This window comes from Myotis myotis, unplaced genomic scaffold, assembly GCF_014108235.1.
Source record: "Myotis myotis isolate mMyoMyo1 unplaced genomic scaffold, mMyoMyo1.p scaffold_m19_p_4, whole genome shotgun sequence".
NCBI lineage: Eukaryota > Metazoa > Chordata > Mammalia > Chiroptera > Vespertilionidae > Myotis > Myotis myotis.
Genome location: NW_023416346.1, coordinates 110,650,927 through 110,667,468, shown reverse-complemented (window position 1 = coordinate 110,667,468; position 16,542 = coordinate 110,650,927). Strand labels below are relative to the sequence as shown.

Genomic DNA, 16,542 nt, shown 5'->3' with positions numbered 1-16,542 from the left:
TAGGGAGGGAATAAAACCTCTTAACTAAGTGCCAGGCGGGTAATTAATCACTTTAACTACGAACAATCATGCTTAAGCCACATAATCTTTACTCCCTGGAATGGAGATAAGAAACGCCCTAACCTTTGTAATAGAGATTGATAGGATTGAATCAACTGGTATAAATACAGATGTAACAAGACAGCAACACACAGAACTTAGAACACAGAAGTTAGAACACAGAACTTAGAATACAGAGCTTAGAACACAGAACTAAGAAGACAGAACCTACACAGAACCTACAGACAGAAGAACTTCGCTGGAGAGAACGGCAAAAGATCCTGGACAGAAACTGGCCTCAGAACCTAGAGACAGAACCTAGCAAGAGAACATGGACACAGACCCTGGCAGGAGATCCTAAGCAGAACTTCGCTGGAGATCCAGACCAGAACTTGGCTGGAGATCCTGGCTGGAGATCCTGGCTAGGCTGCTGATCAACTGAACACTGTCTCCATGTCCTTCCTTCTTCGCCGACTCCGTCTACACCTTTGAGGACCCCTGGGCCTGCTGGGGTTGGACCCCGGCAAAGCACCTATGTTGTTCATATTACCTTATCTTTCTGCACAATTACACTTGATGTTCACATTTTCAGGTTGACTGCATTTTATCAAGTCACAGCACCATTTTCTGTTTAATTATAGAAAGAGGTGTTTTCCTCTTGTTCTTATTCTGTAAATTTGGGACTTAATTTTATCTTTTCAAACATTCTGTTGTTTACTACACATTTTTGTGATAACAAGTGACTCAGGCTTGTATATGACTCTGTTTTTCCTTCCCTCCACCAATTCTGAAAGCTATCTTTGTTCCAAGGCAGCAGGTCTATGGCTCCTGAATGAAAGAAAAATCTGAATCCAATGGTCGGGTTTACTGTTTCTATCACTGCCCTACAGACTTTGTGGGGAACTCTCAATGGCTTCACTCCTGCGACCCAAGGTTAGACTTATAGATAGCAATAAAACAAGACCCTGCAGTAGCTGGAAACCTTAAAAATAGAATATTGTATATAAATATTTTACTTTATCTTAATTTTGAAGGAATATCATATAGCATTTTATTAATTCATTCAGAAAATCTGGATAGAGAACATATTTCCCCCCCAAGGCCCTAGATGGAATTTAAGAGAATTAACACTCTCAGTGAAGACAAATTTCTTGAGCAAGTAATAAAATTCCCAACCTTCATGTACCCATGTTCTAGATGTTAAAAACTCTTACCTTACATCAGGACTCTATCACTGTTGACTCTAAAAGACCTCAATAATGAGGATAGCTGGTTGTTATGGACTGAACTAGTAGCCCGGTGCACAAAATTCATGCACATTAAAAGGGAATTAATTGCCCTAACTGGTTTGGCTCAGTAGATAGAGCATCAACCTGCGGACTGAAGGGTCCTAGGTTTGATTCTGGTCAAGGGCATATACCTTGGTTGGGGGCACATCCCCAGTGGGGAGTGTGCAGGAGGCAGCTGATCGATGTGTCTCTCTCATTGATGTTCCTAACTCTCTATCCCTCTCCCTTCCTCTCTGTAAAAAATCAATAAAATATATTTTTTTAAAAAGGGAATTAATTAACAAACTGGTCACCTGTCAATTCTGTGAGGAAAGGGGCTCTCTCCACCCTCCTGTCAGGGTCCGGGGTGCAGGAAAATGGGGTTCCTGGCTGGCAGGCCACTGACAGCATGCTATCCAACAGTGGATTCTGTGAGGAATGGGGCTCCCTCCTTTCTACTGTCAGGGTCTGGTTTGAAGGTCAGCCATGCCCCCTGTTGGGCCAGACCTAGAGTTCTACCACGCTGTGGCCTCCACCTCAGCAACCCAGGACTGACTGCTGCTGGGCGCTCCTGGTACTCTGAGGGTGGGTTCTTCCCTCAGGCCACACGGGAAATAGCTGGGGAGGGCGCAGCCCTTAGCAAAATGACCCAGGATTCAGTGGGTCCACGCTCTGAGGGTGGGTTCCTGCCTCAAACCCCGCCCTCACTGGAAACAGCTCCGGGGAGGGCGCAGCCATTGCCAAGACAACCCCTGCAGGACTAACTTCCTTCCGCTTGGTGCGGTTCTGGTGGTCATGATGAACACCACCCATGGTTTTTATATAAGTAAATATTTGTGTGCCCCACCCCATTCACATATTGAGGCCCTAAGCCTCAATGTGATGATATCTGGAGATTGGGCCTTTGGGAAGTAATTAAGTTTACATGGTGTCATGAGGTTGGAGTCCCAATGATGGGATTAGTGTCCTTAAAAAAAAAAAAAAAGATGAAGAGAACAGAGATCTCTCTCTCTCTCTGTACCACGTGAGGACACAGTGAGGTGGCACTCTGTAAGCTAGGAAAGGGGCACTCCCCAGAAACAAAATCTGTTGGCACCTTGATCTTGAACTTGCCAACCTCCAGAACTAAGAGAAATAAATGCCTATTGTTTAAGCCACCTAGTCTATGGTACTTTGTTAGAGCAGCCCAAGTTGACTAAGACACTGGTATTTGTGTAGTGATTTGCCATTTGAAAAGGGCTTTATCATATGTCATTCTGTTCAGTCCTAACAGCAGTCTGGAATGGAAGGCATTAGGAGACCAGTTTTACAGATGAAAAGACAAAGGGTCAGAGAGATTAAATCATTTGCCAAGGGTTCCACTGTCACTAAAGGGCAGAACCAATACTTTAAACCATGTTTTCTCATTTTAGTGTCACTGATTTTAGTAGTACATTACTCTTAGAATGACAATAAGAAAAAGGCATTCTTATGTGTTTGTCTCACCAACATGGAAGAAATAATCATCATTTTTGTCATCATCATCCTATAACCAATTACTTTCTACCTGGGTCTTTCAGTTAGGCCTACAAAGCTCAAAAAGTCTTCCCCAAACCTACACTTCCCCATGTGGAGCCAGGCTGAATAGACCTGAGATAACTAAACATGTCCATAGCTATGGAAAAGGTCTTAGTGGGCGTTGTCCTTTTCAGCGTGCACATCCAGGAATAAGGGCACACACCAGTCATCTGCCATTCTCAGGGGAAGAACAACATTGGCATTTGCTGCAGTGTCTGATGGGGACAAAGCAACATGGGGGTTATGTTTCAGAAAACTTTGATATAGAGTCTTGATAAATCCTGTGCCAATCAACTCCAAAATGGTCACTAATGATCCTCACCTCCTGGTATTCATGCCCTTTTGGCACCTCTCCTTCCCCCACCTCACTGTATCAGGGATGATCTGGTGATAAATAAGTCACTGAAGAGGTGATATTTTGAATGCTAAATCTAGGTCAAAAAAGGCATTAGAGCTTCTGCCTTGTACTCATGTTTACTTGTTCTTGGGAAAGCCAGCCACAAAGTCATGGGGACATTCAAACAGTCCCATGGAGAAGCTCCCGTAGAGAGGAACCACCTAGACAACACTACCTCACAAACCATATGAGCGAGCCACCTTGGCAGCGGCTCCAGCCCCAGTTAAGTTTTCATATGACTGAAGCTCCAGTTTACTGACTGCAACCACATGAAAAATCCCAAGCCTGTACCACTCAATCAAGTCACTCATGATTTTATGACCTACAAAACCTGTGAGAAATAATACATGATTATTGCTGTTTTAAGGCACTAGGTTTTGGGGTGGTTTTTTGGCAGGAATAGGTAACTGCAAACTCCTTTTCCTGACTAAAGTAAAATGAGCCCAGCTTTATCCTTTGCATGTAGAAAGGTCACAATTTATTCATCCTTCCTGCATACTTCATAAACACTCCCCTAAAGGCAGGTACAACAGGACAAAGACTGGTGGCAAGCAATTTGTTATGGTGCTTCAAAGTATTAATGAGGACCTTTTGGTAAGGAAAGAAATGGCAGCTCCAAAATAATCCCAACACTTCCAATACCTGAGGAGAGCTGAGAGAATCTTTTAGAAGTCCATGGCACATATCTAACCCTTGGCTTAGCTTCATCTAAACTTCATGGTGTCACCAGGAGGGAGTCCTATTCCTCTTTATGCTCGGGATCAAAATATAACAGGTATTCAGTTCTACTTGCATTGCCCCATTAGGTCATAAGATAAAAATGCTAGCCTAGCTCAGTTGGTTGGCGCATTGTCCCATACACCAAAAAGGTTGTGGGTTCAATTTCTGATCAAGGCACATACCTAGGTTGCAGGTTTGATCCCCAGTTGGGGTGTGAACGTGAGGCAACCGATTGATGTTTCTCTCTTACATAAATGTTTCTCTCTCTCTCTCTCTCTCTCTCTCTCTCTCTCTCTTTAAAATCAATAAAAACATATCCTTGGATGAGGATAAAAAAAATGCTAGCCTATGGAAAACTGGAATTTCCCCTGTGGGCATAGCTCTCTTTTGTATTTGTTTTATCAGCTTGCTTTGTCAGAGTGTGATATTCTTTATATTTATTCATCATCACATTTATTCTATCATAACAAAAAAGAAAATCATTTTTATTAATTGGTTTATTTAATAGTTATGTTCGTTATGTTTGGTTTTTAAAGTAGAACATTTGCTAATCCACATCTTTCACTTAAAAGAAACAAAATGAAAACATAAGGGATTAGTAGTAAGGACTATTTATGTTGATAATTGTAGCTATGTCACTTTGAATAAAGTACATTTTTCCTATTACACATTCATATGAAAAATTAATAATTGAATATAATCATGACAGCTCATTTAGATTTTAAATCTCATTCAAAAATGATTTAATTTAATCCTCCTATAGAATTAAAGAATGATATACATTATATCAGAATTATTTCATGATATATATTTAGTGTTAATTTAACACAACATAAGTAAAATTCTATAAAGAAAGAAAAACACATAAATTTATTTTTGTAGGTAATTTTTAAATGTACAAGTTATAATTACTCTGATGGAGTTCTGAAATTCATTAAGATGTTAAAGATCATTTATATTATTTAATGTATATTTCCAGCTACTCTATTAACTGGATGCTAATGAAAATTTAAAAAATTATGAAATTTATATCTGAAGAAACACATGCCACTATGAACCTCACTGTGATGGATAATTTTATGTGTCAACTTGGCTAGAAAATGATGCCTTGTTTTTTAGTACAGCTATAGATGTTGTTGTAAAGGTATTTTTAAGATGTGATTAACATTTGAAACAGTAGACTTTGAGTAAAGCAGATTAATGTGAGTATACCTCATCTAATCAGTTGAAAATCTCAAGATGGAAAACTGAGCCCCCATGGAGAGTAGTATGCAGTTACCTCAAAAATTAAAAAATAGAACTGCTGTATGACCCAGGAATTCCACTTCTGGAAATTATCTGAAGAAACCAGAACCACTGATTCAAAAGAATGTATGCACCCCTATGCTAATTGCAGCATTATATACAATTGCCAAGATATGGAAGCAACACAAGTGCCCATCAGTAGATGAGGGGATAAAAAAGCTGTGGTACATTTACACAATGGAATACTACTTGGCAATAAAAAAGAAGGAAATCTTACCCTTTGCGACAGCATGGATGGACCTGGAGAACATTATGCTCAGTGAAATAATCCAGTTAGAGAAAGACAAGTGCCATATGATTTTACTCATATGTGGACTCTAATGAACAAAATTAACTAAGAAGCAAAATAGAGAGAGACTCATAGATGGAGAGCAGGCTGACAGTTGTCAGGTCTGGGGTTATGGGACTGGGTTGGGGAAGGAGGGATCAAGCAAAAAGGAAAAAAAAGAAAAAACTCATGGACAGGGACAACAGTGTGGTGACTGCTGGGAGGAGGTAGAAGAGGGTATAGGGGGAATAAATGGTGATGGAAGGATACTTGATTGGGGTTGGGAACACACAATACAGTGTACAGATAATGTGTTATGGAACTGTGCACCTGCTAATTTTGTTAACTACTGTCACCCCAATAAATTCAATAAAATGGAAAACAAAAAAAACCACTAAACAACAAAAATAACAAGGTCACCAGAAGAGGAAGGAATTCTGCCTCCAGACTACCTGTGGACTCAAGACTGCAGCATCAACTGTTCCCTGAGTATCATTCTAGCCTGCCCTGGAGATTTCAGAATTGCCAGTCCCTATAACTGCGTGAACCAATTTCTTAAAAATTCTCTCTCTATCTCTATCTCTATCTCTATCTCTATCTCTATCTCTATCTCTATCTCTATCTCTATCTCTATCTCTAATCTCTACCTCTTCATCTATATCTATATACCTATATCTATATGTTTATGTCTATACACACAGTCATGTACCACTTAACAATGGGGATATGTTATGAGAAATGCACTATTATGTGACTTTGTCATTGTACAGACACCATAGAGCAGTGATGGTGAACCTATGACACGCGTGTCAGAGGTGACATGCGAACTCATTTTTTTGGTTGGTTTTTCTTTGTTAAATGGCATTTAAATATATAAAATAAATATCAAAAACATAAATCTTTGTTTTACTATGATTGCAAATATCAAAAAATTCTATATGTGACACAGTACCAGAGTTAAGTTAGGGTTTTTCAAAATGCTGACACGCCGAGCTCAAAAGGTTCGCCATCACTGCCATAGAGGGTACTTACACAAACCTAGATGGTATAGAGATGTGGTGAACACATAATGTATGACGTTGCTGGCATAACATGGCATACCATTTTATAGCAAACTTTTTTTTATAAATAGAAAGAGTACACTCTAGAATAACAAAAAGTATAATATTGTAAATTCATAAACTATTACATAGTTTATTACCATTATCAAGTATATACTGTAGATAGTTGTATGTGCTATACTTTTATACGATGGTCAGCTAAATAGATTTGTTTACATCAGCATCACCACAAACATGTGACTAGTGTGTTATGCTACAAATTATAATGACTATGATGTCATTAGACAATAGGCAATTTTCAGCCCATTATAATCATATACAATGGTCGGCAAACTCATTAGTCAACAGAGCCAAATATCAACAGTACAACGATTGAAATTTCTTTTGAGAGCCAAATTTTTTAAACTTAAACTATATAGGTAGGTGCCTTGTTATTAACTTAATTAGGGTACTCCTAAGGCTTAGGAAGAGCCACACTCAAGGGGCCAAAGAGGCGCATGTGGCTCACGAGCCACAGTTTGCCGACCACGGGAACCACAGTTGTACAGTGGGGCCTTGACTTACGAGTTTAATTCGTTCTGGGACCGAGCTCGTTAAGGAGCTCGTTAACTCAAATTACTCTGTCAACTCAATGCAAAAAATCGGCGGAGAGACAGATGGTATCTCAAAAAAACTCGTTAGTCGGGACACTCATAAGTCAAGGCCCCACTGTATATGTAGTCCATTGTTGACCAAAACGTCTTTATGCAGCATATGACTATAAATGTATGTGGAGAATACTAATACAATTCTCATTTGTGTAGTAGGATCAAAGAAGTGATGTTTTGTTTAATCTTTGACATACTATGGAGGTCCACTGAACCAAAATTTAATTTTTTAGTTTTTTTTTGAGAAGTTCTATTTGTAAAAATTGTATTTTGTGAGTTTTATTTTTCCTCATGGTCTACCAAAGATAAAGGATATGTTACTTATTCTTTAAATAAAATACAATTCATTTTATTTTTCAATTATTATATGTGGGTCTGCTGAACCCTTTTAGAAGTCTAAGGTACACTGTGTTGTCTTGGTGATCATATATTTTTGTATATTTGGAAATATTTTGCTATTTCATCATTACTCAAATTATCTTAAGTATGCAAAAATGATTACTAAATGGAAAAGTAATGGAATTGTTTAGGAGGATGATACAATAGTGAAAAAAAATCTGCATCCTTTAGTTTTATCATTACATTGCCAAAAACATTGCATCATATTTAATGAAGATATAAAATAATACTGGAGACACCATTTTTGGAGTCTGCTTTTAGCTTTCATTGAACACAGTTGAATATTCTTTCCATTTTATTCTCATAATGTCAAAGATAAGAAAATTGCCAGAGGAAGACATTTCACAATTATTAGACATAATGGAAGATAAATGCAAAGAAACAGAAACCAGTATTTTGGACTCTAATGATGATGGTGAATTGATCATATAGGTGAAATCTTAGACTGTGAGTCTTCAAATGATAATAATCTAGATGCTTTTTCCCAAACATAAAGGTTGGTGAGCTAACAATATATTTCTAAGGACAGAGAAAATATGGTATTTTAATCTAGTCAGTTATTTAACAGGAAGGACTTCATCACTTAATATTTTCCTTGAAGAACCTGAACCAACTTTTTTTGCTAAAATGATGTGGAACACTAAGCATTTATGATGTTTGTGCACCAAACTTGATTTGATACCTAGAAGTTTGTTGTGTTTAATTCTTATAAAAATTTCTAAAACAGTTTTTTTTAACTATCTCTTCATTCTTACTCTGCAAAGTAGTTGAAAAATAACTTAAACATATAAAAATAAACAGCAAAAGTGTTCATTAGACCTAGATGGCAAATGGCAACGATTATTTGTCCTAGAATAATGAGAGTTGAGTCAGAAATTACATATATATATATATATATATATATATATATATATATACATCTATCTATCTATCTATCTATCATCTATCAGTCTTTAATTCTCAGCTAAAAGGTTTCTGCACCTCCTTATCATATTCAAAGTATCCCTATGAATGAGGAAACTTACTAGACTGGTTGCACAGAAGATACAGGAAAAAATATAGTACAATCCTATACATTCATTGTTCATTGTGTGTTTGTCTCTAGATGCACCTATATTGTAAGTTGCCAATGGGAGGAGTAGTGCTAACTTTTCTTATGTTTCTTAAATGTAAGCCACATTCCAGTTGCTTCCCCACGTCTACTTTTCTTTTCGACTGGCACCCTGTCTGTGCAAGCTCATCCACTCTAGGGACCTTCCCAATCTGTGTGGAAGAAACTTTACTCCTGAAATTTCTACTTGTGTTTTCAACCAATCCTCATTATGGTCACTGGTTGTACCTTAAACACATTTTATTATACACAATCAACTCCTTGAACTGAATTTGTCTCTGGTTATGATATCACTATCTCCCAAATCACTGAATGTCAAAATCTTTAGAGGTGAGCTCTCTCTTTGATCTTCATTTCCACACATCCAGTCAATGTCCAAATCCTGTTAATGCTAACTCCACCACATATCTTAATTCAGTTTTTTTCATTTCACTCCACTGTTACTGCTCTAGCTTAGGCTCTCTTGCTGTACGTAGAGCTCGGAAAGTATGTCTCAGCGCTGTGGCTGATGCAATGGTGTGAGCACACTCCACCATGACATGCTTCCTCGGCACACCAGGAAGTAGCAACGCCCGCCTGAATGAACTCCTAGAGCCATGTGCACAGTAACCCAGCCTTTCAGCCATTGGTCGCCTATAGCAACGTGTCTCCCTCTGATTGGTCCCCTCATGCTATATATATCCCTGTAGTTCCTCAATGAAATGGATCTGTGTCAATGAACCTGGTCTCCGGAGTCCTGCATGCAGATGCCCTAGTGCGTTGGGGCTCCGTCGTCCTCACCCCCGAGGGACCCCCTGCTTCATCTTGCCTCTTAAATGGTCTCACTGACTCCATTTATTCTCTGTCCCCTAAAACATTCTCTCTCTCTCTCTCTCTCTCTCTCTCTCTCTCTCTCTCCTACTCCTACAAATACATCCATCATACCATTGCTAACCTAAATCTAATTATGTATCCTCCTGTCATCCTTTCCTGAAATATCCTTCCTTATCCAGCCTCCTTCTGCTTTTCAAAACCTTATTCATGACCATATTAAATTTAAACTCCTCCTAGAAGCATTCTAGGACCCCCTCATTCAGAGCCAATCTCCCCTCCTTTTGCTCTCTCAACTTTTTGTTATACTGATATACTGAAGTACCTATCCTAGACTACTTTGCCTGAATATACTTATCCAAATACATTTTATTATGAGTTTTATGGCAAAAACTGAATCTTGTTCTTCCTGATATCCCCTCCATCACCTCTGATATTAACTAGCAAAGAGTAAACATTAAACTGTTTACTGAACTGAATTCTTTGTTTGCCAGCTGCATTCTGGTAGATGTAAATTTTGAGAGCTGCTTGTAGTTATAATAGGTTGACAATAGGTACTAGATGTCAAAAGAAGGAAATTTATAAGCGGTTGACTCCATTTATTCTAAAATAAGCAACTCTCTAATAGGGGGACCAAAACCAGGAATGGTTGACACATTTAAGCAAGCAAAGAATTGAAGAAAAATGAGCCATCTGAACATCAGAAACAACATGGAGAACTTCTCATTTGAATGCACTTAAAATGAAATTTACTCTCTCATCGAGATTATTACATTATTTCTATCAACATAATCACCTAAAAACAACAGATACCATGGAAATAGTTTTGTACAGTGAAATGTGTTGGTATTTCATAGACCCATTACTTGAGATAGTAGCATGGCTATTACCAGTAGAGAGGAATTGCTTTTTGCTAGACTTTTCTCTTGACAGAATGTAATAACGATGTATAGATTTTTCCAACTGTTCAAAGTTATGAACTGGAATTTACCGAGGAGGGAAAAATGTTGCAATATAATATTCTACACTTATTGAATAGTTTTCTTTATTTAGCTGATTCATTTTTAAGTATTCTAAAAGTTTCAGGGCAGTAAAAAAGGAATAATAATATCTTCAAATAAGAAAATACAATTTTATGAGCAAGTATTTTATTTCTGCTCATTCCCCAAAACCCAAGTCTATATTTAAAAATTATATTTTAAACATGATTGAAACTTTATGAGTATTGAATTTCCATCCCATTTCATAGATTTCAAATGGAGAGATAAACCGAAGCATAGAAGGGCTGCAAATGGCATTGTTTAGATAAACATATCTTGTCAGAATTATCCTGGTACCAGTACTAGAGGCTCCAGGCATATCTCAAACTAAGATTCTGGCTTAGGCTCTTAATAAGCAACATTACATGTCTCAGCAAACACTGTTTTAAAAAAATGCTTTTTTTGGACCATTTGGATTGGAATCTTTCCTCTGTGCTGCAAATATTCACAAAGGTATTCATTCTTAAAAGAAAAAAGCTTAGAAAAGCAGGACTATTCACATCACTGGATATTAGCAGGGAGATGCAAACCTGTGCTATAGTCACTCAATTTTAATTCACATCATGAAGAATTCAATACAATATCAAAAAAAGATTGCAAAGGATAATAAAAAATATTTACACAATGTTGAATGGATACTGCAAAATAAATTAGTGTTATTTTCTTCTTAGGGAAAAAAATGGTTGTTTTCCATTGGTAAAATAACAAATGACTTTCTATATACTTATACTAGGGGTCTAGTGCACGAATTTGTGCACCTTGAAAGGAATTGTGGGCCGCGAGGCTGAGGTGGGCACAGGGACAGGTCTCGGCCCATCCTCTGTGCCCCCACCTGGCCCTTCCAGCCACAGCCTTTGGTCCCCTGTCTGCCAGTAGCCCTGCTCCCACCGCCACTCCCATGCACTGATGGCACAGAGCTATTGGGGCTGGTGCCAGCAGCAGGTGTGAGTGGCGGCTGCTGCCCCGATCACCCCTCAGGAGCAGGGGTAGGTAGGGAAGTCCCCAGGGGCAATCAGAGCCAGCAGCTGCCACTTTCACCCGCTGATGGTGCCAAGCGATCAGGGCTGGTACTGGCAGCAGGTGTGAGTGCCAGGAAGGATCGTGGCACGCAGGAGCAAAGAATTTTCAGTAACCACCAGAATGACAGCAACTGGGGCCCCTGCTTGGTCTGGCATCCCTGCTTACCTGCTCTACTATCCCACCACAGCCGACACCCGCCATGTTCCACTCATGCCTCCTGGTGGTCAGTGCACATCACAGCGACCAGTTGGTTGGTGGTTCAGTTGTTTGGTTGTTCTGCTGTTTGGTCTATTTGCATATTAGGGTTTTATACATATAGATGTTTAGATTTGTAGACATCTTTGCCAAATATCGACAAAGATTTGTAGACCTCTTTGTCCATATTTCTCAGGCAAGAAACAGATCACTTAACTGTGTAACTGTAATAGGAATTCAGTCTCATACTAAGATTCACTTTTTGGGGTCCAGTGTGTTGCAATCTGGTGAAGCTTCATGATTCCACTTTGAAGGAGGAACACTCTCCTACATCAATTGACCAGCTATCTATGTTGGTCATCAAAAGGCAATTTTGCTCTTGTCTTGCTGGTTATAGAAATTCTACCCTGTAACTTACATGGACCTATACAACTTAAGTGCATTCTTCCTGTCCAAATTAGCTGTGGAAGAGACTGACTAGTTCCTTACCAAACTAGTTGTTCTTCTTCCTGGGTTTGACATTGGACAATTTTTCTTGCTTCTCTTGATGTTAGGTGTGGCCATGTGACAAGTTTCAGTGAACATACTATGAACAGAATTAATGTGCACTTCCAGGCCTGGATCATAATAAATTACTATTAGTAATACTCATTCCTCCTCTTCCAATTAAATGCATAGGACTCTGATGTTCTGGATGCAAAAGCTGGAGGGAGCTTGGATCCTTGAAAGACTTCATAGAAGGCTGCTTACTTTGTACTGCATCAGGAGCTTACCTGTTACAGTGGCTAGTACTACCAAACTAATACATTAGCATATATCCAAATCCACTGTTTGAGCAACTATAAAGAGTTAAAATGTCAAAATCAAGAAAAGTCTATTTTAATTAAAAATTTCTGCCACTGAAAGAGGAAATGTCTTTAGGAAATGAATAAAAACATACATATTTGCAGATCGAAGGAGTATTTAATCCTAGTACTAGTGATTACAGTCATTAAGAAAAATAACAAAACAAGATAGGAAGTTGTAAACAGACTAGAAGGAACACAGATTTACAAGTCACAAAGAAATATTTGCAAATTATAAACTCTATTAATTGCTTATTTTATAAGCTTGAGCAATTTGATTAACTTTTCTTGGGAACCTTTTTCTATCTATAAAATGGGGATTATGAAATTTAGCTGACAGGATTTTGCAAAGATTTCACACACACACACACACACACACCACATACACACCACATACTGACTGCTACCTAGAAGGTAGCTAGGCATTGGCTTCCACTTCCTGAGGGAAGTGTTTACAAAACAGAATGTAGATGATAAAGCTGCAGAGCAGATTCTTGGTTTTTGAGTTTCAAAAGCCTAGGCCTGTTCTAAGATCCCTATTCTTCTTTCAATCCCTCTTCCTCACCCCATGCACAGTCATTTTGGTCCTTAAACAGCTTCCCACAGTTGCCACCCACCCCATAAGGAGCGGTACAGTGATTTCTGATATTGCACAATGAGTATATCAAAGTCACAAAGAGCCGTCCATATCTGAAAGTGCCACTGCAGATGGTAACAAAAGATGGTCCAGGAAGCAACTGCCCACTTGGACCAACAACCAATACTGTGAGGGAGAGACTGGCATCTCCATGGAAGCCAGCCCAGACAGATGATGACTGAGGAGCAAAAGTTCTGTCACACCAGCTTTCCCACCACTCCATGCTTTGCAACTGTGTAAGTCTGGATTGACCAAATTTATATGTGCTCTATTCCATGAAATTGCATTGTTATTGAAAGATAACATCATAAACTGAAAATCTTAGTATAATAGTTATAATTTACAACTTCTGGCACTCTTTTTATAAATGTGATGGAGGCACATGAAACTAATTCATAATTGAAACTTTTTACATTACCTTTCCTTAAGTTTCACTGCCTGTTAAAATACTTACTTCGGTCAGTAATGATTGTTCTAGCCTCTTGATTGCTGGTCTTGTTTTTCAAATTCTGGGCAGCAGTAATGAGTTCTTCCAACTGGGGGCGCCTCTGTTCCAAATCCTGCAGCGTGGCCTAAAGGAACAAATAGAACTTAATATTGAGGTTCTATAGCCTTGTACATTCCTTTGATGTGATACAAAGTAAAGTGTGATTTTCAAACCAACCAAAGCACTTTAAGAAATAAAAAAGATGTTACTGGATATAAATCTCTAACACATAAGGCTTTATAGAGAACAATTTAACAAGAAATGTATTTCATTCTTAGATACAAAAAATATTTCCAATGAAAATATTAATTATAGATTTACTTCACTCCTTAAGAGCTTAGACATTCATTCCAGAGTACCTCGTTTTACTCAATCCAATATATGAGTGCCATGAGTAAAAATGTAATTTTGAATTATGACAATGTATTTAAGAGAGAGAGTTATTTATACTTGTAATCTCATTCTGCACAGTGTAAAAATTAAGGTGTATATGTTAGAAACAGAAAAAAAGCACAGAAGTGATTTAAGAGATATAACTTATTTAATCTTTTTACCTGAGTTTCCTCACCTATAAAATGATGTGATATAGGTGAGCTATATCCATCTTTCCTCAAAGTTTCCATCTATTATCTCTGTTATCTTACTCTCTTTACATAAAGGGCCAGAAACCCAGTGATAGTTGCAAAGAAGTTTGGGGACAAAAGATATATCCCTTGTTCTAAAACTGAATATATTTTATTTTGGAAGTATAATGAATATTTGCTATTAGTTTATAACCACCATGTGACAGATGTTTTGCACACATTTTATCACTTTTATTTTTCTAATAACTACATTAATAACCAAGCCAGAATTCTTTATGGGTTTAAACCCAATACTCTTTCTACCACCATGTGAGGTTGATGAAAGTGAAGAGATGAAATGTGATAGATAGTAACGTTTGTGAAACTTAGTTATCTACTATGTCCTTTGACTGCTGCTGACTGTCTAAGGATTTTAGTTTTCAGAAAGGCCAAATATTGATCATTCTACTGTATTTCTTTGGAGAAGAGATAGAAAGATAGGCCTTGTGATTTAAGCTCGATTGCTTTTAGTAGTATTAAAATCAATGGAAAGAACTTATCAAAACATCACACATCTATTTTGAGCATTTTCCCCTCTCCGTATTGCAAATTGGAGGGGGCTAACTTTTAACAAATTTTCCACATTTGTAAGCTGTGATTGCTTGGAAGAAAAATCCAATTTTCAGGTTTCTAACTTTTATGGTTTCTTTACACAAAAGGGTGTTTGAATTATGGAACAAATTGCCAAAGACAGCTATTGAAGTAAGTGGCATAAGTCAGTTGGAGAGTACTGAACAATTTTAAAAGTAGGATCCATATAGTAGTAGATAGATTTTATGAAATAAGATGTTTTCCAGGGTTAGAATATTAAACTCTGGTCATCTGTGACATAGCAAGCTGCAAAGGTACTTTGGAATTCCTAACTCTTAAATGTTTAATACATTTGAAGGATTTAAAAAAAAATACATATACAGAAACCTCATATAAAGTCAAATATTTCCTTCAAATTTAACAAAGAACTCTAAATACTCATAACCTAGCAAAGAACATAAATTCATTCATTAACTAACTCATCCTTTCATTTTATAAATACCAGTGCTAGGTACTCTTCTAGGTGTTACGGACATAGTAATGACCGAAATCCTTATGTACATTTTGTGCAATTTAAATGAAAATATGTTTTTTATATTTGGAAATTTTTGTATGAAAAAGATTATATTTGTTATTTTCTATGATTTAATATTAATTCACACTCAGACAACCAGGCTATTCTTTGCTTCTCACGTCTGGATACATGCAGGCTATACACTTGTTTCTTCTTTTAGGATGAATGAGTTTGCCTAAGAAGTATGTTGTAGAAGTAACTTATCAACTTTAATGTTAAACTTACCAGGCTCTAAATATTAAACCTGACCACAGTGAATAGCTTTTACTGCTGAATTAGCAAGCATGTCAATTTAGTCTTATAACAAGCCATTTTCCTCTCTAATGAACAAAGCAGGTTTCAGGGTATTGTGAAACCTGTTCTCTCGGTGATTCTCTAATTCTGCTAACAGACACATGCTTTGTTAGCACCTGAGAAGATTATTAATGACATCCTTTGAAGCAGCCTCCTTAAAAATCTAAGGAGAATCACAACTGCAATAAAACTATGCTTTTCTAAAGTATTTCAAAATGAAATCATAACTCTTTATGCTGCTCTTTGGTCAACACATATAAACATCCATTTCAAAAAGGAAATGGTACAATAATAAACATATATTGCTATAGAATTTATAATGTACTAATATACTCATTAAATAATGGTTTCTCAGTAGAGCAGAATGGGAATTTTCTCCTTTGATTTTTCCCCTCAGAAACAAAGGGAAAGATTTTAATATGGCATACATTCAAGTATTGTTTTCATTAAGGCATTATAAAAACAGTGACTGAAAGACCTTCTTGCTAGTGAACAGAACAGATCCATTCATTGAGAGGAAACATTTTCTTTTCATTCAGTTTTCTTTTTAGTGTATTCTATCTATTTGCTATTACAATTTTTTTGACCTGAAACTTAGCTGTATAATCCCATAACTTGTCAAATGCAGTGACTTTCATCTCTCTTCATTGAGCCACCCACAGACGAGGAAGTACTTTAGATATAAAGATTATTCAAACTACCTACCTCCCAAAT

The 16,542-nt window shown here is 37.4% G+C and overlaps 1 protein-coding gene across 1 annotated transcript in view; it reads right to left on the bottom strand.

Moving 5' to 3' along the window:
- Window positions 1-16,542, bottom strand: part of DMD (dystrophin) — a 1,824,373-nt gene that overhangs the window by 667,895 nt on the left and 1,139,936 nt on the right. Inside the window, exon 50 of the mRNA XM_036304100.1 lies at window positions 13,774-13,891. Coding sequence (XP_036159993.1) covers window positions 13,774-13,891 — 118 coding nt within the window. The remainder of the gene's footprint in view (window positions 1-13,773; window positions 13,892-16,542) is intronic.